This window comes from Astyanax mexicanus, chromosome 4, assembly GCF_023375975.1.
Source record: "Astyanax mexicanus isolate ESR-SI-001 chromosome 4, AstMex3_surface, whole genome shotgun sequence".
In the NCBI taxonomy this organism is placed as follows: domain Eukaryota; kingdom Metazoa; phylum Chordata; class Actinopteri; order Characiformes; family Acestrorhamphidae; genus Astyanax; species Astyanax mexicanus.
In genome coordinates, this window is record NC_064411.1 from 47,913,816 (window position 1) to 47,939,689 (window position 25,874).

Below are 25,874 nucleotides of genomic sequence, written 5' to 3' on the forward strand. Positions count from 1 at the left end.
ACCACACAAGGGTTAAAGCCTATTTTCAGGTTTTTCAGCACCTTTCAGCTGTGGTAAATTAATGATAACGGTGATATCTTAAAACTGCCATTCAGCGATAATCAATATATCCAAAACTATTCTCCACACTTCACAGAGACTATGCTACCTAGAAATCATTTTAAGTAAGTAAATAGCAGGAATTAAGGATTTATTTGTGTCAGTTTTACACAATTTAAATACCAATGTTCTTCACCGCATGTTCACCCTATTTATTTAATTGAGCAGTTACTGTAATATGTCAAATTTGGGGTTGGAGTTGAGAGCATTTATACATACATATACTCAAAATTATTGATTCGCTTTTTTTTGTCAAGCTGCAAGAGATGGTATTATGTTTACATAAACACAACCAGATTTGTGTTTGGTAATAGCAGAAGTGAACTTACTTAGTCAGATAGCTATTTATTCTACAGTAAATGTAGCTTGAATTTCAAGCATTTTGAAGCACTTTCTCCAAAATTCCATCACTTTCCAGGCCTGGAAAACAGAATGTTAAAATTAAAGCATTTTCCAGGATTTCAAGCACCCGTACGAACCCTGTATACATCTTTATATAAGACCAAGTAAATGCTATGCAACTTATAGTAACACATGACCTTCTGCTGAGGCCTGAATTACCTGTTGCATGCATTGTTTGACTGGAACACGGCTGCTCAACAGTATAAAAGAGGCTAATTACAGCCAATATGCCAATTCTAAGGGAAATCATTTTGTTCCTATGGCATCAGATCATAACTGTGCCTAAAAAAAAATAGAAACAATATGCATGCGTGTTAATAAAGACTGTAAAGAGACGATATGGGAATCAAAGAAAACATATTTAATACTTTAAACATTTACAATCTGAACAGGGTGCTCTATCTTCCAGAGCAGAGTTGGGGCAGATGGCTGGTCCCCTCCCACCAGGGCCCACTGGGCTTAAACTCAACAGGATCCTAGACGTACATCAGGAAACCGAACTTCTTATTTAGAAGCTCCTCTCGAGGACGAAGGTTGTAGAGCTCCTCTGAGAGTGGAGCTACCCAGCGGTCTGTGTGGAACACACTCTCGCCCACCTGAACACAGAGACAGACCACAGGAGAACCACGTCATTTCACAAACAAGGCTAAAAAAAGTCATGCTCATTTTTAGAGATCACAGCTGAATGTAATCTTGGTTTTATTAAGAAAGCGCCATTAGAACTTGTCAATTATTCGCAAGCTGTGTTTAACTAAGTACAAATTAAAGCAGTAAAACGATGCATTTACAAGTAAATATTGCACTAAATCCTAAGTAGGGAGTTTTAGTTGCATCCTTCTATTACACATAATAATGGTATAGACCAGTGAAGTCATTTTAATATTGAAAGAGTCATTTTCAGATTAAACTTCACTGGCAGAAATTTCAAGAGCTTGCCTTGCTGGTTAATAGTTCAATAGTCCTGATAAATGTACAGAAATAGAGGTAGAAATCACTGAGCATCTCACAATACTTTGATTCTGTAATACTCTATTTATAGCAAAATAATTCTCAACAATACTTCATGGCATCTGTATTACTGAAGAGGATAAAACACTCCTAAATAAGACAATACAAGGAATTATGGTTTACTGGTGTTTACTGGTGTGATTTTCATAGAGTTTCACAACCAGTATTCTTCATGTTTTGCAAATAAAAACTAATGGAACTCGTGAAATCAACTTGTTTTGTTCTGTGTTCTGTATTTTTCTTAAATACCACTTTTCTTAAATATCCTCTGTTTAGACGTGACAAAATTGTCTATTTGGATAGTAGAAGCTGTTCAGCATGTCATCATTTGTGTAGTGCATTACATATAGAGCAAGTTCAACCAACTACAGAAATCCAACTACAGGATTTAACTACGAAAATTTAGTAAATTTACTTATTTATGTAAATTTGAACTTATTCATATTTTAACTTTGATAAAACAAATGAAAAGATATACAATTTAAGGTAACTTTAAAAAACAAATACCTTCCAGCCAGGGACGTCCTTCATAATGACGGCTTCTTCCTCCAGATTCTCTCGAAGCATCTTTAGCATCCTACAGAAAAGAGCAGCCATTTCACTACATGTCTGAGTGAGGGTCTTTAAGAATGCTCACTCAGATCAGAATGAGTCTGATCTAAAATTACCTTCATTATAATTAGGATTGAAAGGTCACAAGCTTAATTATTGAACTTGTATGATTAGAAAGATGTTTAATACAACAAAAAAATTAAAAAGCCCAATGAAACTTGGGTAAAAGTATGAGGAAACAAGCTTCTGGAGCAGAGTTCATTTAAAAGAGTTTTTATGATTTTCACCATTGTTGTGACCTCAGGAGTTTTCATAGGACAGTCCTACCAAGAAACCGTCCTACATCTGTATTGGTCCTTAAAAGCTCAGAAAAAATAAAAAAGTAATACTGAGCCTTACTGTCGGTCACGTTCAGCCTGCAGCAGAGGTAGAATAGCTATCCGACTCTCCAGCTCCTCAATCAGCAATCGTCTGCAGCACACAAACATAGTTTTAATTTTAAAATATATATGATTTTGTAAGAATGATAATGAGAATGATGATCACATTACAGCAGAATTTACAGCAGCCTGAAATAAGAGCATATTCTACAGTACCTACACAGACAGAAATGCTGGACTTGTGTCAGGGACATGACCACATACAACCCTACCTCCTCTCCCTGTTCCATTTGAACATCCTCCAGTATCCGAACAGCATAACTCCAATACCGATTCCAAACATAGCATACCCTGTGAAAAAGAGAAAAAACAGGTGTTTTTAAAGTGTGTTTTAATATTTTACTCAGTAAAAATATTAACGTCTACCAGTTTACAACACTTCCTTGTCTTGACCTGTCGCCAGATTTTTCACCAATCAGGCATTTATGTGACCAGCTGGGACACCAGCTTCAGCAACTAACAAGTATACAAGATCTACAGGCCCAGCTACAGGATGTGTGGGTAAATGTCTTGCAGGTTGCCATATGGAACCTCTATGCCCTACCTTTCACTCTGATATTGTAATTAATAGGGCTGGCCCGAATAGCGTTTTTTGAGCTCCGGATATTCGGCACTGATTCGAAGCGAATATTCGAATATTCGTTTTTAAAAAAAGAGGTAAAAAAAATAAAAATAAAAAAAAGCAAATCACGGCCCCTTTAATCCACTGAAAAATGTTCAATTTGCTCTGACCGACGAGACATATTCACCCCGGATTTTTGGTGTTTTTATCCCCCATATTTTTTCTGTGTTTTTAGCTCAGATTTCTTTGTGTTTTCATCCCGGAATTTCTGCTGCCCCACACCGCGGCTTATCCGCTGCGTAAGCAGGCTAGGAGGCTGCTGCTGCACGGTTTCTCCGCTGCGCAAGCCAGCCCAGTAAATTGCTGTTTGTGTTTTCACACTTAGGCTATTTGCTTAAAAAAACAAACAAAAAAAAAACGTTTGTTCAGGAAGTATTTTATATTCTTAAACATTGTTAATTATATTAGAGGACAGTCATTGTAAACTGTACTTGGTCTATTTCGGTTAAAGGATTGTGCAGGGCATATTACTGATTTTGTATTTTTGCACTTGGGCTATAAGCTTAATATTAAATATTTCGTTTGTTTAGAAATTATTTTATATTTTTAAACCATGTTAAATTATATTAGAGTAGAGGAAAGTCATTGTTAATGACGTTATTGTACTTGGTCTATTTCGGTTTAAGCATTGTGCAGGGCATAGCCGTATTACTGATTTTGTATTTTTGCACTTGGGCTATAAGCTCAATATTAAATATTTCGTTTGCTTAGAAATTATTTTATATTTTTAAACCATTTTAAATTATATTAGATAAGAGGAAATTCGTTCAGACATCATTTTTGTAGGCCAGGCTTTTGTAACCGATTTAGCCCCTACTGTTGCCACATTACCCCTTACGTTTTATTATATAAATCAGTTTCGAAGAGCCTGCATTTTTTTTTATCATGTATAATAGAGGTCTGCGCGAGACTGATTTTTAAACCCACTCTTCCACGCTCCCGCGTTTCTGTCTCGTTACCGCTCCGCAAAAAAATTGCTTCTTTTAATCCCGCGCCCGCCCGCCACATAGTGCGGTCCCGTTCCTTACCCCAGTCCAAACACCATCGGTGTGTGCGTGTGTGTGTCGGTCCATCCTGCGCGTTGAGAGTTTTCTTTAGGTTTTTTTTTTTTTTTACAATTATTACAGTTTTCTTAACTATTTATTAATTTGCTCCCGCATCGTCTGGATTAAACTCCCGCTCCAGCCAATAACAGTTCAGTTCTGTCCCGCGCGCAAGATATTCTGACGGGACCCGCGAAAACAGAAGTGGTTAGAGTGAGGTGGAACTCTGGAAAGGAGAAAAAAAACGAATATCCGAATACCAAAATTAAAAACCGAATACCTACTCAACGAACGAATACCCGAATATTCGGGTCCAGCCCTAGTAATTAAATATATCATCATTGCAATCACACGTATAGGGGATGTTTCCTGGACAGTAAATAGGCCTAACCCTGTACTACACAGTAGGGGTGGGCGATATGGCCCTTAAATAATATCACAATATCTCATGGTATTTTCAGGATAAAAATACATTAGCGATATGACAAAACAATGATTTTTTTTTCTTTTTCAAAAACAAACTAATGCGACCAAATGAAAATGTCATTTTGTTATTGTATACGAGCTGACATGGGACACCCCTAACTGAGATATTAAAAATACAAGAATGTCATGATACTTATAATACTATTAATGCACTTCAAATATCTCCATATATCCAGGATTAAAGTAAAATAAATGATTCTGGTCTCTAGTAGATATATAATGGAAAATGAGAAGAGTGATTTTTTCTTTTGCAAAAAACAGCCTGCAGTACCTTTAAGTGATAATTAGGGGTGGGTAATATGGCACGATATTTCAGGGTATAATATTGTTCACCATATTAAAAAAATGGATGATATTATTGCGTACGATAAGATGTCACACCCATACAAAGAGAACAATCTAAGGCAGAATTACAAAAGCAACATGACTCAAAATATGCTTTTAAAAAAGCATTAAACCTAAAGGATAAGCTAACATTCTCTATTTCTAATAATGAAATCCTGTAATTTGTATTTACAGAGGATTATAACCTAGGTTAGTTAACTGGCTAGTTTTAGCCAAACGTCTGGGTGTTCTGCCGAGTTGTGCTACCTGTCGATATGTGCTTCTTACTATAAGTGCGCATGCGCGGATCTGCATTTTAAAGAAAGTTTTTATATTTTGAGGTCATTCGATTTTAATTAGGTGCAATAAATAACCGACAGTAAATAATGAAAGTAATAAGAAGACCATAAAAATGACAAAAATGGCCTCTAATCACCTCAATTTCCCCATAACTCTACTCCATAACTACCCTTACCTTAATATACTGAGTCAGGTTTTCCAAAAATCATACCTTCTGCAAGGAGATTTTTTTTAATATCCTGCTTTTTATGGTATTTTTACGTTTGAATACACACTAGTGTAGCACGGTTTGACATGGTAGCACAATTTGACAGAACACCGGCTAATAATCTATAAACAGGTTATAAACCGGTGTTTGTAGCTACAGTGAGCTAATAAAATAATAATTTCATTAAAATAAAAGGTTCACTGTGGTTGCTGAACCCATCTACACTCAGTATTTATTAAATAATAGTAAATATCAGCGGGTTTTACCGGTCTGTCTGTGAGTGTTGTGGTAGGTCTGTTAGCCGGAATGCTAAGCTAAACTACGTTAACCCCAGGCAGCTGGAGCTCTAATCTCTGAAAATGAACCAAATTTTACGGTTTAACAGCGGGTACAGGCGGACAGTGCGGGTTACTGACCGGAGAGCCCCCGTCTCGGCAGGTTTCTCTTGTAATCGATGGGCCCGTAGCCTCCCGGAGGAGGCATGTCCTGCTTCACCTTGGACGCCGCCATGTTTCTCCCTCCGCCGCCGAGCCGTCCGTCCGTCCGTCCGCTGGGTCTCTGTTCCAGACGCAGCTGTGCTCCACAGCGCCCCCTACACTCACCCAGCGCCCCTACATCCTTAACAGCGGTTTCCTGTGTTTATTACACGCGACATAGCACATAGCAGAGGAGGAATTTGTGTTTGATTGATTTGCAGACATCCCAAGCTGCAAAAATAATTTCAGGGAGGTACCTCCGGTCCTGGACTTGGACCCCCCCCCCAATCCCCTAGCACACACACACCAAAGAATACACCAAATACCAAATATACACAGAGGTGGAAAAAGTACTTAAAAATTGTAATTAAGTAAAAGTACCTGTACTTTGCTTAAATTCTACTCGAGTAAAAGTAAAAAAGTACTCAATTTAAAATGCACTTTGAGTAAAAGTTACATAGTTACTTTTAATTATTTGATGTAAAAAAGTACAACAATCATAAATTAAATAAGTGGCAAAGATTCCTATCATCCATTTTTTTCTTTACTGTTAAAAAGTTAAATAGTTATGGTCATATACATGACTATAAACCGTATTTTTATAGTTTTACAGTTCATTATTTTTTTTTTTACTTGCCATTGCTATGCTTTAACTGCTTTATTTACATGTTTTTTTTTGCATCCAAGCAAATGTTCCTAATAAAAAAAATAATTAAGGAATTATAATGAAAAACATGAAAACGTACAAAAAAATGTTGGTCGGGGCATGCGCAGTGCCGTAAAGAAGCACATGCTGCATAACTCGACAGAACACCGGTTCACCCCGAGCCACACGCACAGACCCCAGACAACAGAGCTGATTCACCCAGCGTCTCTCCCGCTGTGAACACTACATGGAGAAGTTCAGCTGCACTGCAATGGAGAACAAAACGCAATTTTTTTATTTATTCAATTTGGGGTTTTTTTTCTCCAACATTTCATTTTTTACTCAGTAACGGGGAGATTTCCAATGTAGTGAAGTAAATTACTTAAAGTAAGTGAGTTAAAGTAAAATTACCTATTTTAAAAACTACTTTAAAAATGACCAATTACTCATAAAATCTACTCAATTACAGTAATGTGAGTAAATGTAATTAGTTACTTTCCACCTCTGAATATACACCAAATATATGCACAATTGTTTGAAAAAAAAAAAACTTTTTACACCTCAGGCTACGACATTAGCCTAAATCAGCGTATTCTAGGGTCTTCTGCAAGTCTTCATTGTACTTTGTTACTGCTTGCTTTGCAGATTTGATCAGTTTGTTTGAAATGTCATGACATCAGAATGACAAGTGTCTTGTGTGACATCTGACTCCTGAACTCGTCCCTGATGTGCAACGCATGCTTGGCAACTACCCAAGAAAGCATTTTAAGCACCTTTATTACCATCTGGTTTGAGAACAGCGACATCTTGGATCGCAAGACCCTATAGCGGATAGTGAGGACAGCTGAAATGATCATTGGAGTCTCTCTACCCTCCATCACCAAGATCTACACTACACGTGTAGAGCACTGTGGACTCCACTTGACACTCCACTACCAGACTCTGCAACAGCTTCATCCACCAGACAGTCAGACTCCTCAACATGCAGAGACGGAGCTGAAGATACAGGAGCATCCGAGCCTCCACTACCAGATTCTGCAACAGCTTCCTCCCCCAGGCAGTCAGACTCCCCAACACACACACACACACACACACCCAACACACCCACACAAAACTGAACTGAAAAGAAATTTACACAGATATCCTTAGATAAGACTCACAGAATGAAATTAAAGAGTTAAAAGTCTTTTATTATTACTTTATAGAACTGGGAAACAAAAGTAAACCTAACGAATAGTAACATCGCTTTGTACAGTGCGGCAGGCCCGGAGGCAGCAGGCAGGCAGGCCGACGCCCACGCCCCGCACCTTACCCCGAAACAGAACGACTGGTGTGACATCATCAAACGACAGCGGTCAGGAAAGCATGGCAGCCTTGGCCTCGGTCTCCTATTGGCTGAGTAGTAGAGCATCAATACTGAGTGAGGGTGCTGGAAAACAAATCAACTGACCTGAAAAGCCCTGTGGTGGCAGGGGGGGAGGGTGGAAGAACCAATGGCCAAAAAAAAGCATGACAAGTGTATAAATCATGAGACTGATGGAAGACAAAGAGTGCACCGTTAACAGAAAAAAATAATAAACAAAGTCAAAGAATTGTACTATTGTACTATTAAACAGAGCCCAGTCTCCCAAACTGTGATATAGTGATCACTGTAAAAATGGTACAAAGCTTATTAGAGAGTGTGTTTACATGCACTTCATAATCGGATTACTTTTAGAATGTATTGAAAAGCAATATGAACACAGATCAGCTTAATGAAGTAGATTATTTAAATCCTAAAGCACTGTGTCCTACTCTTGCAGGTGCTGTGATATACACTGCTTGCATATTTCCTTTACCAGCTTCTGTTTTACTCAGTTAAGAGTATAAGTTTACTGAGAAACACCATTTCTGAGCTAAAATTCAGCTCCTTTTATCAGACTCTCAGACTTTAGTAATCTTTTATAATTAGATTAATATAAAGTTCATGTAAAAACACACTCAATGTCTTCTAAACAGGAAACATATGATCCAAATCTTGCTGTACTTCTCAAAGCCTTGGTCTGGATCAATGTTTAAAATGAAAAATTTGGTCATTTGAAGATTTGAAGGCTCTGCTTTGCTTTACAAGACTGTTCAGCACAGGAATATTAGCTTTGCAAAAGCTTTATATATAATATTAGCTTTGAAACCATCCGGCTCTAGGCACTAAAGTTCTGTTTATGAAGTGCAGATTCTGAAGCTGCTTCAAACTACTCTTCTTTACTCTATAAAATAAGAGTAAGAGTGTTAAAAAAAGGTTCTATTAGCGATGACACAGAAGAATCACTTTTATAAACAGAGAATATATCAGTGTAAAGAACCTGCTTTTGATGGTAGGGTTCTTTATATACAAGTATCTCTAATATCAAACTGGTTCTCTATGGAATTAATAGCGGTTTTCAATCTGTATCATCAATCACAGCACCTTTTTCAGCACCTTTATTTTGAAGAGTGTTGAGTTTGTATCCAAGTGACATATAAAATCATAACTGCATGAGGAGTCAAATCAGACAGACTGGAATAGAAATGCTAGAGGTGTAACGATACAGAAAATCGCAGTTCAGTACAGGTAGCGGTAGAGAGAATATGTGGTACATGGAAAGGTTGGCAAAGCAAATGGATGAGGATGAAGAATAATGGAATTTATCATTTTATTTCTATTATTTCTATTTTTTTTTATCCTCTCTCTTTATCTCCTCTCTTAGCCCGCTGGACCACTCCGAACTCAGAATAATGGAAGTTATAAAGTTCATTATCACAGTATTTTGGAAATTGGGATGGATTTTTGTCTGTTTCCCATTTCTAAAGATGTATTAAAATAAGCATCTAGCCATGTAGTCTGCCTTTACAAACATTAGTGAAAGAAGTTAGTGGAAGAGTTTAAGAACCAAAGCAACTCAAACTCGGTCAAAAAATGTCTGATTACATACATTTACAGAGCTGGGTTTAGAATGGAGTGACATAAAAGCTCTTGTATAGCTGTAATGTGTAGGCCAAATATATATTTTTGTCCATATAGTGTCTGTATCCTTTCCTTTCTTTACTCTTTATCTTTTACTGTTCTGTTTGCAGTGAAGTGACTGGGTTATTTGTGTTGATGAACAGTTGAGTAGAGACGGTGTGTGTTGAAAAACGGGTGTTGCACTATATGATAAAAAAAAAACTCTGTCGGGGCACAGTATGCCCTTAAATGGAAGAAATTGTTCTGTCTTTGCTGAACTCATACTGAAGTGTGATTTCCGTGTAACGTTACACCCCTAGCTGATTTAGCACAAACATGATCAACCAATCAGATTAATGTTCTGAAAAAGATTCTGCAGTTATACCGTGTCCTTGATCTTTTTTTCTTTCTTTAACTTTTATAATTGAGTGTGTGAACCGTAATACAGGAATACAAATGTAATGTTAAAGGAACAAAATAGCTGAGAATATAGAAAGCACCCTCATTTAAGCATGTGCATTTATGAAAAAAAAGAAAAAAAGGTGAAGGGGGGGTGGAGATTCTGTCTATGCAAACAATCAGTTATCAGGATCAGGGTCTTATATGTATGATTTATGCATGATTTATGCATGTATGTCACCTATACCCCTCACAGGGCTGAAACAAGCCTTGGCATGATCTAGCTGTAACGAATATCAAACTAAAAGCAAACGAAAAAACAAACAAACAAAAAAACGAAAAATAAATGGAAAACAAAAGTTCTGTCTGTGCTATTATTAATAAACAGGACTGAATTATTAACCAGTTTCTGAAGCACAAAATCTGAAACGAGACACTTAAACGCACGTCCAGTCAAGCCTCCGGACACGACACAGCAATATAACTTAACTTATAATCAAAAGAAAAATAAACATACAAACAAACTGTAATGTTGTTAGCCTCAAACGGCTCTTCATTTAGCATCGCTAGCTTTCACTCCGCACTTATTCAGATTCATAGTCCTAATGTTTTTGTTTTTCCAAAGTTTTTTTTTATCAGTCTTTGTGTTTTTTTTAAGAAACTTTTATTATTTATTGTGTTTTTTTTTCTAAGAACTGAAGCTATACAGTCCCAAGTCGACCCATGATTCTTTTCATATTCATATCAAGTGTGGACACAAAGTCTCTTTCTTTGTGTCGGTTCTCAACAAAGTCCAACAAGCATAAAAAAAAACAAAAAACGTGACTGGTGGACTTCCCAGTGTGGTGGCTACTCAGCGTCAGATTCGCCGCCTTAGGGTCCGAATCGGGTTTACGAAGTACTGGATCTGATTCTGTCCCATCATTTACGGCAATGCAGCAACAACAGCAAGAGTGGAAGCCCTTTAACCTTTGTTTTTCTTCTTGGTTTTACTATTTTTCAATTTTAAAAAAGGAAAAAAAAAAAAAATCACACTCTTCCTGAACGATGATCAAAACAGCAGTTTTGAGTTCTTAAAGACACAAAAAAAAAAACAAAAAAAAACAAACAAGAATCAAAAAGCGCTGGATGCTGAAAAAAAAGTAGAAGGAGATGAAGATAAAGATAAAGAAGAGACGATTTTCTCATTCTGGTCGAATTCTTTCTTTAAAACAAGTTCCTGAGGTCCTAAAGTCACAAAGTTAAACCCCAAGACAGTGAAATTATTTTCCTGGAATTCTTTCTTTATTTATTTATTTTAATGAACTAAGCCCCAATCCAAAAATCCCAATTCAGAAACGGCCGATCGGTTCTTGAGCTTCTGGAAGTGACCCGGGGTCGTGATTGTGGTCGTGATGAAAGCTCAGGTGAAGCTTAGCTCTGCGAGGCAGATTTCCATGTGTTTGCAGTCTGGGAGATGGTTCTGGTGGGGATCATGTCTAGGAGGTACTCCCGCTGACGCTCCACGGCCGAGGATGAAGTCTTGTGCACAGACAGGCTGGGGTTCACGTAGGCCATGGTCACACCTGTAAACACATGAAAGAAAACGAGTACGGAATGAGTACAGTCACGTGTCCATAAAGAACAAGCAAGGCATAATAAATTACACATTTCTATGTATTTTATTTTTAGTCACTTAACTGTCAAAGTTTTGTGCTTAAACAGTGACAACTCAATATGAACAGCCATTTTCCAAGACTTGAGCCCAATCCTATTTCTAATATATACCCCTAACCCTTGTTTTTAATTGTAACTGTTGAAAACGAGGAGTGAGTAGGGAGCTGAAATTAGCTTTTTATAAATGTAATTTATTTATTTGTTTCTGTTCCACCTTAAATAGAGTAGATTACTACTAAGATGCACTATGGACTCAATACACATACAACTACGGTAATGTAGTGATTATCGTAATCCTCAAATTTGTGTGTTTCTTTGGTGGCTTGTGCCGCAGAGCTGTAAAGCTATTTTGACACTAAATGTGGAGATGTGCGGCATGAGTAGTGAGTCCCACTACTTTTCTCGGGCCGGGTCAGTTCAGGCTCAAGAAAATGGTCTGTGACGTAGGCATCTATTTTTTAATGCTATTTTTATTTTATATAAAGCTATGGTGTGATAATTACAATGTAAGTAAAATAATACATCAAACTGTGTTTTAAAAAAAGTAACGAAAGTTAGAATGTTATAATCATGCATCTCTTTGGCGCACAAGTGAACTCCTCTACTTTTCTGCATTACACACTTGACTTGCAGCACTGTGTGCAGCTGTTCTAAATAAACATTGTTCTTAAATTATAGGTCTATGCTTCTTTAGTGTTGCAATGTTAATTACCATAATTCTGAACAGATTTCGCTCATTTAAACATCCTAAAAATGTTTTTTTAATCAGGCTCCGGCGGATAATGACAGTTTGTGGGGCGGATGGGGTCGGGGTCGGGCAGAACGTGGACGGGCTTGGGTCTTTTCGGGCTGGATTTTTTGGACCCAATTTAACCTCTAAGCTCTCATTTGATAGTCTATTGGGATTGAGGTTGGATCAAGACCACCTCCTTCCTTTCAATGTGATTTGTTTTGATGAGCTCCCGAGTGCTATTACTGGTTTTACACCTGACGAAACTTTTAGGGAGTTCCTAGTGTGGCTATGTTTTAATTAATATATCAATATCTGATGCCACATATCGAAACAATACAATATGATTGAAATGATACAATAATTCACAAAAATTTTATGAACTTATCTTTCTATACAGCAGCAGTAAAGTATTTTACACATAATTCACATGTTCAAAATCTAACCATTGATCCAATTTGAGTGAACAGTTTGAATGCAGTGAATAGAGGGAAACACCAACATTTGAAATATCCCAGCACCAAAAGAATAAACAGATCAGAACAGAACAAATCCAATCAAACAAAGGATTATACCAATACTTACCCATTACAGCAAGTGCTCTGATCAGGTATATTTTAACAGCACAGCACAGAGCTACTTTAGTAGCAGAGTTGGGGTCAAATCTATTTTGTTTCGAATGTATTTATTTATTTTCTTAACTTTCCTGAACATTTTCTATCTGAACTGCTTTTGATGCGGATGTGTGAACCCCAACTCTCTCAAAGCATCTCTGTGATTGGCAGGGATCAATCAGAAGCAGAGGGAGGGACAGAGGCGGTGGAGGAGAAAGTCAAGGTGAAGGTAATCGAAGAGGTGGGAGGGAGGGAAGGAGAGAGGTGGGGGCGCTTTATTCTTTTATTTTATTAATTTAGTTTTTCGGTCGGACCCGTGAGGGGGCTCAGAGTCTACCTGGTGTCACGCCGCTCTGCTTCCTCCAGCCGGAGGAGGTGGCTGGGTTTTGGTTCCTGCTGCCGGCACTGCTGCTGCGGTTGCTGTTGGTGCTGTTGACCTTTGATCCCTGACGCACAGCATGCTTACCTGGTCTGCTGACCAGCGCGGCGGCGGCCACGGCATTCTGGAGCTGAGAGGACTGAGAAAAGGAGTGCGGGACCCCGCGCAGGGCCCCCACAGTCTGCTGAATGCTGCGGGACAGCTGAGCAGGACTCTGGAGGAAAAAATAACAAAAAATAAATAAAGATAAAATAGCAACAAATGTACAATTAACAGAACCTTTTATACAAAATCTAATAAATACCACTTAAAAATGATGAGTTTCTTTGATTTTATCAAAATTTAAATCCTCTGGAATATAATCAAGAAAAAGATGGATGATCACAAGCCATCAAACCAAACTGAACTGCTAGAATTTTTGCACCAGGAGTGACATAAGGTTGATCAAAAGCAGCGTGTAAGACTGGTGGAGGAGAACATGCCAAGATGCATGAAAACTGTGATTAAAAACAGGATTATTCCACCAAATATTGATTTCTGAGCTCCTAAAACTTTTTGAATATGAACTTGTTTTCTTTGCATTATTTGAGGTCTGAAAGCTCTTTGTTATTTCAGATATTTCTCATTTTCTGCAAATAATTGCTCTAAATGACAATATTTTTATTCAGGAATTTGGGAGAAATGTTGTCTGTAGATTATAGAATAAAACAACAATGTTCATTTTTCTCAAACATATACCTATAACTAGCAAAATTAGATAATCTGATTCAGAAACTGAAGTGGTTTCTTAATTTTTTTTGTTCCCAGACCTGTATGTATTATGGAGTTACTTTCATATTTATGGACAAAGGTATTGAAACTTTATCTGACCAACTTATCACATGTACTTCTCATGTCTGAGCTAAACAGCTGTTCAGGTGCAGTTTATCCTGATTTTGTTGGACTGACTGTCTCTATTGTCCAGACTGGAAGGTTTTCTACTGGTTTTATTCAGGATTTTGGAGTATTGCTGTGAGGATATGATTGTATTTTGTGATAAAAGTTCAAATGAACCCCACCTCATCCAACCCCAACTCCCCAACTCATCTACAACTGTTTCACGGAAAAGAGTTACCAGCCTCAGAACCACAGATAAGCGCACCTAAAAACTGGACAATTTACTAATAAAACTGCATTAATCTAAATGGCCACAGGTTCAGAATTTCTGGAGGTGTGCTCACCTGTGTGATACTGGAATGGTGGCGGCTGATTGGCTGAGTGGATCTGCTGTGCTGAGAGTGGAGCGAGGAAGAGGAGCGCTGCTTGATGTGGGACACGATCACCTGCTGCTGCTCGGCCTTCAGCCCGTGAGCTGAGGATGAAGAGGTGGATGAAGATGAGGATGTAGGGTGGGAGACGGGGGAGGCGGCCTGCTGCAGGATGCGCTGCTCGATCTCCTGCTCCTGCTGCAGAGCCTTCACAAAGGCCGCCTTCAGACGGTTGGTGTGCTCCGCCTTCAGCGCCTTCTTCTGATTGGAGGACATGCACTGCTCGCACATGATGGCTCCGCTCTTCTCTTTACGCCAGCGGCAGGTGAAGTCGGTCTTGCACTGAGTGCAGGTGAAGGGCTCTGAGGGGGCTACAGCTGAGGGGAAAGCCCCACCCATTTTACCTGAGAGAGAGAGAGAGAGAGAGAGAGAGAGAGAGAGAGAGAGAGAGACAGAGAGAGAGAGGGAGAGAGAGAGCGTGAGAGACAGAGACAGACAGAGAGAGAGAGAGAGAGAGAGAGAGAGAGAGAGAGAGTGTCAGTTACTGCATAATAACAATAATATTAACAATACAAATCATCATTAAAAAAAGTTGTTACACCAGGAAGGAATCAACCAACAGGAATGAGTGGTGGGTAGTCAGACTCAGAATTGCAATGGATCATCTTCAGTTTGTTGTTACACTCATTTCGTGGTCTGGGGTGCAATTTTGTACAAGCCTAAATCAAAATTTTGACTTTCGGTACAATACCTACCTAAATATTTCAATACTATTACTGAAATGATACTACAGCAAAAACCTAAAACATCATAAATGTATAGAATAACGGAAGATCCAACATGGAACTAAAATTATTAGTTTATTTATTAGCATTAAAATAAAGATTATAATTGATGACGCTTATGATGTTTATTCTTCATTTTAACATTTTAAATAAGAACATAATAAGATTATGGAATTTTTTTGATAGTGAACTTTGTCTATGAGCTGGCTGAGAGGAGAGCCCCATCTTACCACAAAATCTCTCTCAAAAAAAAAAAAAAGAGGAAAAAAAAAAACAAAAAAAAAAAACAAAATGTCAGTGATCTCTTCATCCTTGGAATCAAAGTTCAAGAAAAGAACTGGGTCATTGTTTGTTGTTTTGATTCACTTAGTCACTAAAAAGCAGGAAACCGAAAAATAAGACATTTATAAAAGCTGAGAGACATTTAAACTTTAAAATCTGATTATATTTTGTGAATTATCATGTGATCTGTGTGGTGTGTGGAACTTGCATAATAGTTTGAATATAGAGTCGACTCCCTCAGTGAATCAGTTCACAAATCGAGGTCTTGCAAAGCAGACACAGATGCTAAGCCGTGACCAGCCATCGTCTGAATTAATTCTGATTAAAAATGTGTGGGAGCTTTTGAAGACGCTTTCAACACTTTAAACCCCACTAACTCAAAATCTGTAGGAACTGAGTGAGAATATTCAAGCTGCTGGGGATTGATTATTGCAGGACACCATTAGGAACCTCTACAACAACATGTTGAGCTGCGTTACACACTGCTTCTGTATGTGTATCTCAATAAATATGAGCAAAAAATGCTGTCAAATCAGTGAATTTGTAATCATTTATTGTTCCTGGTAACTTATCTTATCTTCCCTCTGAAAAGCATTAGACACAATCAGACACTTCCTTCTGGGTGCAACCATTTCTTTGACCTGATTGTGCAAATGAGTAAATGATGTTATAAAAGATGTTTGTTTGATGGATGAAGGATGAAAGTTGTGCACCTCTTCCCAGAGTGTCCAGCAGACACTGCACCACCTCCTCTAGTCCCACCAGGTAGATGAACTCGTTGTTGGCGGCAGAAGGAAGGAAGTTGAGCTCTGGAGCGGGGGGTTTGGGTGGTGGGATATCCAGCAGGGTTTTCTCCAGCTGCTTGCGCAGAGCTAGCTTGGCTGCGGCCTGTCGGCTAGCCGGAGACTCGTTGGCACTGGCGCTTTGAGAGGTCAATGTGGTGGTCTTGAGGTTGGTGGCTGAGGACTGGAGGAAAAAGACCATTAAAGAAATATAAATAATTAATAATTGCTTAGTTCTGGTGAACTTTGGTGAAGTTTAGGTGTTCAAAATGTCATCTATCAGTTTATTAGAAACATTTTAACATTTTTTGATCCATAGTGTCACATGTCTATTGGTAATACACAATACAGAAGGCATTATCACCCATAGTGGACAGCCCAATGGATAGTAATGATTGTGACCGGTGGCATCTGGCTAGAATTGTCCATGCAAACTTTAGGTTCTATGGGACATGGTACAAGTCATGGGAAACAATATTAGACCCTTTCCAAGACTTCAATTAGACTTTAAATTTCAACCTGCTACCTCTATTAGCGATCACACCATCAGTATAGACCAACAGCTATGTTCCAGTATATACTGGCAGCCATACTTGCCCATGCCAAAATACTGCCTCCACCATGTTTAACAGACGGTCTGGAGATTGTGTAATTATTTTGGAGCCTGATAAAATACTAGGCAAGGGGATATGGAACCCCTTGGATTAAAAAAATGACTAAAAAATAATGCATGTGGTGTATTGTTTGTATTGTCTGTGAAACTCATATTTATTTATCGTCTGCTGAGAGAATGCCACTTAATTGGCTCCCAAATTAATTTGATTTGTGCAAGGCGTTCATTATAGGGGTGATATATAGGGCAACAATATCACCAACATTTTTTAATATTGTGAACGATATTATACCCTGAAATATCGTGCCATATCACTAAACCCTAATTATCACATCAGGGTACTACTTTTTTTTTTTGCTGTTTTTATCAAAAGAAAAATTCACATTGTTCTCATTTCCCATTATTTATCTACTAAAGACAGATTATATCTGTTCGGTATCATTTATTTTATTTAATCCTGGATATATGGAGATATTTAGAGTGCATTATTAGAATCATGACATTCTGGATTATTGACTTCTTGTACTAATCTGATACAAGACTTGTATTTTTTTAATATATCAGTTAGGGGTTGTGCCATATTATATCGTTTGCAATAATCATTTTTTTTTCCATTCAGTGTTTTGTCATATCGCCAAGAGAATCGTTATCGTGAAAATACCATGAAATATGATATTTTTTTTAGGCATGTTTTTAGCCATATTGCCCACCCCTAACTCATTAACATTAGCACAGACCTGACTGACGTTTACGAGCAGGTTGGTGTTGGCGACACGGATGAGGCCTGGCTGGATGATTTTCTGACCCTGTGCTGTGGGCACTGAGGCCCTGGGGGCCAGCAGCAGGGGCGGGGGCCCTGAGCCTGCGTACTGCTGCTGCTGCTGCCGCAAACTCGCTATCTGCTGCGGCGTCACTGAGATCGGCTGGAAAAGGAGAAAAGAGAAAAAGAGTATATTTAAATATTTAAACCCACAAGAAGGAAACATTTAGCCACATAAACAGGAATGGTTAGAGTAGTATAAGTCACCTGTGCTCCTCTGACCAATGGGGGCATGATGATCTGGGAGTTCTGAGAGCCGTGTTTGGACACCTGGCCTCCACGCACCAGAGGGGGCGGGATGACCGTACCTGAGCTCCGGCCAGACACAACCTGCTGATGATCAGAACACACACACGCACACACACAGTCACTATCAATCAAAAGACTCGGTCACTCTTTACAGCCTAAAAACAACTGAGGGCAGAAATACAGTACCAGTCAAAAGTTTGCATTGTAGATTAATACTAAAGTCATCCAAATTATGAAAAAAGACATGGAATTATTTGATTATCAAAAAAAAGTGTTAAACAAACCAGAATGTGTTTTATATTTCAGATACTTTTAAGTAGCACCTCTTGCTTAGATGACAGCTTTGCACATGTTGGCTGAATTTTCTCAGTCAGCTTTATGAGGTAGAGTCACCTGGAATGGCTTTCAGTTAACAGCTGTGCTGAAGTCGTCAAGAGTTAATAACTTGAATTTCACTGCCTCTTTATGTTGATATACAGTGAATTGCTCTATTTGAGTAATGTTCTTGCCCATATTATGGCAAGGACTTCTCAACTAAGTAAAGAAAAAAATGGCTAAGAAATGAAGGTCAGTCAATCTGAAAAATTTCGAAAATATCCTCAAGTTCAGTCACAAAGACTGTGTAAAAAAAAAAAAAACTAAATATGATGGAACTGGCACTCATCAGGACCGCCCCAGGTAAGAAAGAGCAAGAGTTGCCTCGTCAGAGTTACCAGCCTCAGAAACAGCAAGTTAAAAGCACCCCAGATATGAGGACCTAAATTTTTTTTTTTGGTTTGTTTAACACTTTTAAGTTACTACAAATTACTTCATGTATTCCTTCACAGTCTGGATCACTTCAGTATTCATTTACAATTTAGGAAAAAAAATACATTAAATTAGAAGGAGTTCAAACTTTTGACAGGTACTGTGCAGTGTGAGGGGACCAAAATAAGCTGAGTTTAAGTGCTATATTATCACTTACAGGCTGTGCTGCTTTGCTGGAGACTGAACCTCTCACCAGAGGAGGAGGTGTAGCCACAGAGCCAGAGCCCACAGGCTGTGAAGAGAGAGAGAAATTAATGAACAAACCGGTATCCCCAACCTATACAAGTCTTTCAATTACAGGCAATAACAAAACTATACTGTAATTACTACATATAAATTGCTCTGTTTAAATTTACGGTATGGTATAGTTCTGTTTATAAGCTAAAGCAAGTTTAGGTCCCACTATTTATTAAGCATTAATAACTGTAATAATACACATTAATAACATGCAACTGCAGGGTAAGTACTTCTGTAAACAAGCATTATAGCTTGTGTTATTATATATAGAAGTGTATTTACAACAGTTGTGATTTATGTAATTTCATTCATGTGTCCCACAACCTGTTTCAGGATCTACTCTCTAATGTGTAATGTTATAAATGTGTAATAAAGGGAAAATTACTACACTCTAATACAGTTTTACATTAATAGCTGAAATATAGGTTGCTCTATATTAATACAGTGTACCCACGCTGCTTAAATTATAATTAATTGATTAATCAGCATAAATTTTAATGAATTACCTGAAAGTTTTAAAGTGGAAGCCTTAGTTTTTATACTGTGCCAGATTTTGTATTTATTAATTTAATGTTGGCATGCTAACAGTATCACAAAATACATCAATAGATTAAATCATATATCATATCTCTAGGCTCCTGTCAATGAACTAGCCAGGTTTGGAACAAGCTGTTCAGTGTAATCTAGTGTAATTTATCAGAATAAACAGGCTTACATAAAAATAATATACAAAACACTTTATAAATAGGTTTTTTTTTATTATAAAAACTAGGGATTATTTTTATATCATTTATTATTTGAGTTTGATGAACAGCTTAAAAGGTTAAGTGCAATTAATGGAAGCGTAACACAGAAGGGATAACTCCAGACGTCTAAAAGGCTTAAAATAATAATGGAATGGGACTGTTTTAGATGTGAAGGTTAATTTAATTCCACAGACAGTCAATAAGCCACTGAATTAAACAGCCCAGACACACCAATAATACTGCAGCTACTTTAAAGATTGTGGGTTTTTTTTTTTCAGAGTTAATGTTAGTGAAGTTGTGAACAGGTGAAGAAGGTGTTGTGTGTGTTTTACCTTCTGTCCGCTGGTCTCTTTGTGTATCTGGCTCTGTCTGAGTTTCTTCAGCAGTACCAGTTTTGCTTCCTCCAGCCTCAGCTCCTCCTTCAGCTGCTTAATGATGTGCTCACGCTCTTCAGGACTGCTCTTCTATACACAGAGATACAAAGATACACACTAGTGTCTATTATCAGGCCAGAGAATGCTTCACAAATGTACTCAGATTTATGGATTGCTATCTCTTAAGGATCCTTTATTGTTGTATAAAGAACACTACTGGTAATTTTCTATACAGTGCTGTTCAAAAGTCAAAGACCGCACTTCTTTAAAAACTTCAAATTTTCAGACACATCATCCCTTCACTGTAAGGCTTCATTGGGTGTCTAGAAAGGTGATAAGTATAACTTTCATAACACTCATTATTTTTTACCTTTATTATGAAGAATGTTCTGTTTCCCCCTGTTCACGCACATTCAATAATGCTGAGGTTTGGACTCATGGGAAAGTCAGTAAATGGTTCTGAATACAGAGCCCTGGCCATAGGGGCTAAGCCATAGGGCCCTGGCCATATGACTCTGCCTATAGGACCCTGGCCCATGGAACCCTGGCCATGGGACCCTGGCCCATGGAACCCTGGCCATGGGACCCTGGCCCATAAGACCCTGGCCCATAAGACCCTGGCCCATAAGACCCTGGCCCATAGGACCCTGGCCCATAGGACCCTGGCCCATAGGACCCTGGCCCATAAGACTCTGCCCATAAGACTCTGCCCATAAGACTCTGCCCATAAGACTCTGCCCATAAGACCCTGGCCATGGGACCCTGGCCATAGACCTCTGGCCATAGACCTCTGGCCATAAGACTCTGCCCATAAGACTCTGCCCATAGGACCCTGGCCCATAGGACCCTGGCCCATAGGACCCTGGCCCATAGGACCCTGGCCATAGACCTCTGCCCATAGACCTCTGCCCATAGACCTCTGCCCATAGGACCCTGGCCATAGACCTCTGGCCATAAGACTCTGCCCATAAGACTCTGCCCATAAGACTCTGCCCATAGGACCCTGGCCCATAGGACCCTGGCCCATAGGACCCTGGCCCATAGGACCCTGGCCATAGACCTCTGGCCATAGACCTCTGGCCATAGACCTCTGGCCATAGGACCCTGGCCCACAGGACCCTGGCCATAGGACCCTGGCCATAGGACCCTGGCCATAGGACCCTGGCCATAAGACCCTGGCCATAAGACCCTGGCCATAAGACTCTGCCCATAAGACTCTGCCCATAAGACTCTGCCCATAAGACTCTGCCCATAAGACTCTGCCCATAGGACCCTGGCCCATAGGACCCTGGCCCATAGGACCCTGGCCATAGACCTCTGGCCATAGACCTCTGGCCATAGACCTCTGGCCATAAGACCCTGGCCCATAGGACCCTGGCCCTCAGGACCTGCCCATAGGACCCTGCTCATAAGACTGACAGTATTTCTCAATTTTCGCTGTTAATCTAGCTCATCTGTTGCTGGACAGTTTGGTTTGTGTAATCCTCGAGCCCTTTATCAGTGGGAATAGGACCCTGCCCATTGGGCCCTTCCCATAGGACCCGGCCCATAGGCAACATGGGTGTAAAACCAAGGAGGTGGTCATAATTTATTTGTTATACTAGATCTGAGTATACATTATGTACTTATATGTTTAAATTTTGTAGGGAGTCGTCAGCTAATCTAATAAGAACTATACAAGCATACAATACAGTGAATAACACATGCAGTTAAAGGCAAGCAGACTTTTCTAACCATGAGCAGATCAGTGTCCAGCTCCTTAAAGTGGCTAACGCCGTTCATCTGTGGACTGGACGGCTCGTTATCGGACAGAACGATGACATCGTCAGGCGAGGGAGGTCTCTTCTCTTTCTTAATTTCACTGCAACAGAACAGAAACAGAGACAGAGAGATTTTAATGAACTGAATCTTGGACTCCTGGACACAAAAGTGACCCCACAGTGTCTCCTAATCCACATTTTAACCAATAGAGGGAGACAAATACACATCAATCTAATCACTTATCTCTATAAAAATGAGGGTGATACTGCATATAGAAGTTTGTGGAGAAATGTAAAGTTTTAAGAAGTGAATCCTACTAATGTACTAATTTTCAGAGGTGCATTCGTTCAGTTTAAATACATGTTTATTTGTTTAATTGACCTAACAACTGTCTAACAACAGTGTAACAGTAAATAATTTGATGTGTTAATCACTATTAAATGATCATTATCATGATTAAGCTAGGACAAACCATTTTAACTAATTAATTTGTTAAAATAATGGAGTGTTAAGCAATAGTGCTGATTACATAAGGAGTAAGACGAGTGGAGTTGATTGAGTTTAGTGGTCTCCTTATCAGTGCCCCAGTGTCTTCTGTGCTGTTATCTCAGTGTGCATGTGTGTGTAAAAACTAAGGACGTGTGCAAAGGCCTATTAATAGGGCATCATCAAAACCACAAAAATACAAAAAACAAACACAGCCTGACTGAAAAATATTGATGTATTGAATATTGAAATATTAAATGCTGTCTTATAAAAGATATTTTAAAATATTATCGTAATATTCCACCCCCTAAAACAACTTAAACAACACAAAGTCATTAATATCTAAACTCTTGGCAACAAAATTGAGTACACTTTGCGATTAAAAATGGCAAAATTGTTCCCAAAGTGGCAATACTTTGTGTGGCTACCATTTTGTTCCACCACTGCCTTAAATTTCTTGGGCATAGAGTTTGCTAGAGCTTCACAGGTTGCCAGACCTAGCTCTCCACCACCTTCTGTTTGAGGATGCCCCACAGATGCTCAATAGGTTTTAGGTCTGGAGACATGTTTGGCCAGTCCAGCACCTTTACTTTCAGTTTGTTTAGCAATGCAGTTGTCATCTTGGAGGTGTCCTCAGGGTTGTTTTCATGTTGGAATGCTGCCCTGTGGCCTAGCATCCAAAGGCAGGGTATCAAACCAAGCTCTACATCCGTATGTCACAGTACATTTCAAATACATTACATACTCATGATTCCCTCAATGAACTATAGCTTCCCACAGCTGGCAACATTCATGGTGCCTAAAGCATTGATACTCTACACCACCATGCTTGACTGTAGGCAAGACACCCCAGTTTATCTTAATCTCATCAAATCCATGTCCTGTATGCAGGCTTTCTTGTGCATCAGCTTCAGAAGAGGCTACCTTCTAGGACAGTGTCATGCAAACCAACTGGATGCAGTTTGTTGTGTATGGTCTCTGAGCATTAACAAGCTGATGCCCCCACCTCTTCAACCTCTGCAGCAATGCTGGCAGTACTCATATATCTATTTTCAAAAGCCAACCTCTGTATATGATGCTGAGCACATGCACTCAATGTCTTTGCTTGACCCCTGGGGAGGCGTGTTCTGAGTGGAACCTGTCCACGTAAATCACTGTATGGTCTTGGCGACTGTGCTGCAGGGTTTCAGGGTGTTGGTGATCTTCTATCACTTTAATATACAGAGTTTTTTTTCCAGTATAGCTGAAATCAGAGAGATTCTCTGTAGTACAGAGAGAATTGCTGTAGTACAGATAGAATTACTGTAGTACAGACAGGATTAATCATTATAGTTGAAAGGGAACAACTGAGGAAATTATGGAAGTACAGCAGGAAATATCTGTAGAACAGAGAGGATCCTTTTAGTACATAACTATTGTAGTAAAACAATACCTTGGCCTTATCATGATCATTCACATGACTACTAAAGCTAGAAGAATCATCCTGTGGTTTTGGGAGACAATATTGGGTTTCTATAGACTGAAAATCAGACGGAATGCAGATGCATGATATAGGATGCACACTGATGCACGCCAAGCGCACGCAGACGCAAAACCACCTCCAGCTCAAGCCCTCATTCCCATTCAGACCTTAAAAGGCAACTAAGACAAAGACCAAGTCTGAACGCAGTGAGCGTGGTCACATTTCCTGTGCAGACCGCAGAAGCTCTCTTCGCTCTCAGCTGGAGAACCGAGCCGCTCTGTCGAGGTGTGAACCAGCCACTTCTTGGCCTTGTGTGACTTTGTGGACTTGGATGAACTTATCCCAAGTTATTTTCCCAATAAAAAACGGGAAAATGTGGCCACTGGTGCTTTCGGAACGGCGAGGGGTCGGCCCTGCTTCTCCTGAAGCATCACTCTCGCTCCTCGACTGTGAGATGCTCCTCAGCCTACAGTCACCCACTTCCTGTACATTAATCACTCTACTAAACACGTCACGTGACCCACGCCGTGTTTTCTTTTTTTTTTTTGGCCTCTGCGTCACGTGACCCTCCCCACCCTCTCCTCCCTCCCCTCGGTGTTCCTTCCAAAGTGGAAACCATGGCAACCAGCCGGCTGGAACCGGTTTGTGACACATGGCCTTCATTTTGTGAAGTGCAGTAGGGTTCAGGTGCCGGAGAAAATGGAGCTGCCGCCTTACAAACTTCTGAGAGGGGGGGGGCCATACGCCACCCAGAGAGCACACACACACACACACACACACACACTTACTTCCTGGGTCAAACTACCACTGTACAAAAAAGAAAGCAGTGAGTAGATGGTAACAGATCACAGCTAATGCGCACACACACACTGAATGTGGACAAGTATAAGAAAAAAACACACATACAGACAGACACACACACACACACACACACACACACACACACACACACACACCCCATACTGACCAAACCAATCAGTTTGGGCACCCACAGTGCTCCCTAATTAAGCTCTCAAACAGGTCTTCATCAAACTGCCCACAGTCGCACCAGGTTTTCATAATTTACTGTGATCTTCCACCATCACCTCTAAAATGCTGCGATGTTCTTTCCATGGTCTTTGCTGGATCTGGAATGTGCACATATCTAACTGACAGCTGATGGAAACTGTTTCCACGATTCCTATTAACCCTAATCCTCCTGCATGCCAGGGACTAAATATCTCAGTGACAGTAAATATTCATTCTCTTCATATCTGAAAGAGCCTGCAGTTATTAAGATCTGTACTCTGTACTCCTTTGGATCTCTCTTTTAAATATGCTTTGATATAGTAGAGTAGGCAGTTTAAAAAAAATTAAAAGTGTGGTTTGGGACAAAGCCATTGTTTTTATATGGAGAGCAGGCTGCAGCTAATTAAAACGTACCCTCTGGCACCTAAATTGTCTTAATCCTCTGTTTAATTGAATTATTTTTCTATTATGTATTTCATTTGTTCTTAGTGTTAATTTTTTTAATTATTTCCTTTAATTTTTTTTTTTTTTTAATAAGAAGATATTTTACTTGCCTGCTGTTATGGTATTCGTGTATGAATTCACTGGTCACCTCCACCAACACAAACACAGGACTTGTGACTGGAGATGACCCGCTGCTATTCTGCTTTTGTCATGGTGGAGACAACCAGCGAATCTACAGGCGTTGGACAATGAAACTGAAACACCTGTCATCATTTTAGTGTGGGAGGTTTCATGGCTAAATTGGAGCAGCCTGGTGGCCAATCTTCATTAATTCCACATTGCACCAGTAAGAGCAGAGTGTGAAGGTTCAATCAGCAGGGTAAGAGCACAGTTTTCCTCTAAATATTGCAATGCACACAACATTA

General features: G+C 39.4%; 2 protein-coding genes across 4 annotated transcripts in view; both read right to left on the reverse strand.

The window, feature by feature from the left end:
- Window positions 1–841: 841 nt before the first annotated feature.
- Window positions 842–6,083, reverse strand: ndufa13 (NADH:ubiquinone oxidoreductase subunit A13). Its single transcript, XM_007238424.4, has 5 exons — window positions 5,901–6,083; window positions 2,714–2,792; window positions 2,461–2,532; window positions 2,017–2,086; window positions 842–1,097 (listed from the first exon to the last, which is right to left on the reverse strand). The coding sequence occupies exons 1-5, from the start codon at window positions 5,992–5,994 to the stop codon at window positions 978–980; spliced, it is 435 nt and encodes a 144-aa protein (XP_007238486.1). The 5' UTR covers window positions 5,995–6,083; the 3' UTR covers window positions 842–977.
- A 1,692-nt stretch (window positions 6,084–7,775) lies between these two features.
- Window positions 7,776–25,874, reverse strand: part of LOC103022822 (transcriptional repressor p66-alpha) — a 45,607-nt gene continuing 27,508 nt past the window's right edge. The window contains exons 3-11 of one of the 3 annotated variants that reach the window (XM_049478857.1): window positions 22,023–22,149; window positions 20,247–20,378; window positions 19,089–19,163; window positions 18,083–18,205; window positions 17,793–17,978; window positions 16,374–16,626; window positions 14,567–14,997; window positions 13,305–13,560; window positions 7,776–11,532 (exon numbers count right to left, since the gene is read on the reverse strand). In XM_049478857.1, the coding sequence (XP_049334814.1) occupies window positions 11,381–11,532; window positions 13,305–13,560; window positions 14,567–14,997; window positions 16,374–16,626; window positions 17,793–17,978; window positions 18,083–18,205; window positions 19,089–19,163; window positions 20,247–20,378; window positions 22,023–22,149 (1,735 nt within the window). In that variant the 3' untranslated portion in view covers window positions 7,776–11,380. Of the gene's footprint in view, window positions 11,533–13,304; window positions 13,561–14,566; window positions 14,998–16,373; window positions 16,627–17,792; window positions 17,979–18,082; window positions 18,209–19,088; window positions 19,164–20,246; window positions 20,379–22,022; window positions 22,150–25,874 lie in introns of all 3 variants that reach the window. The other 2 variants (XM_022678915.2, XM_022678912.2) reach the window with 2 other exon arrangements.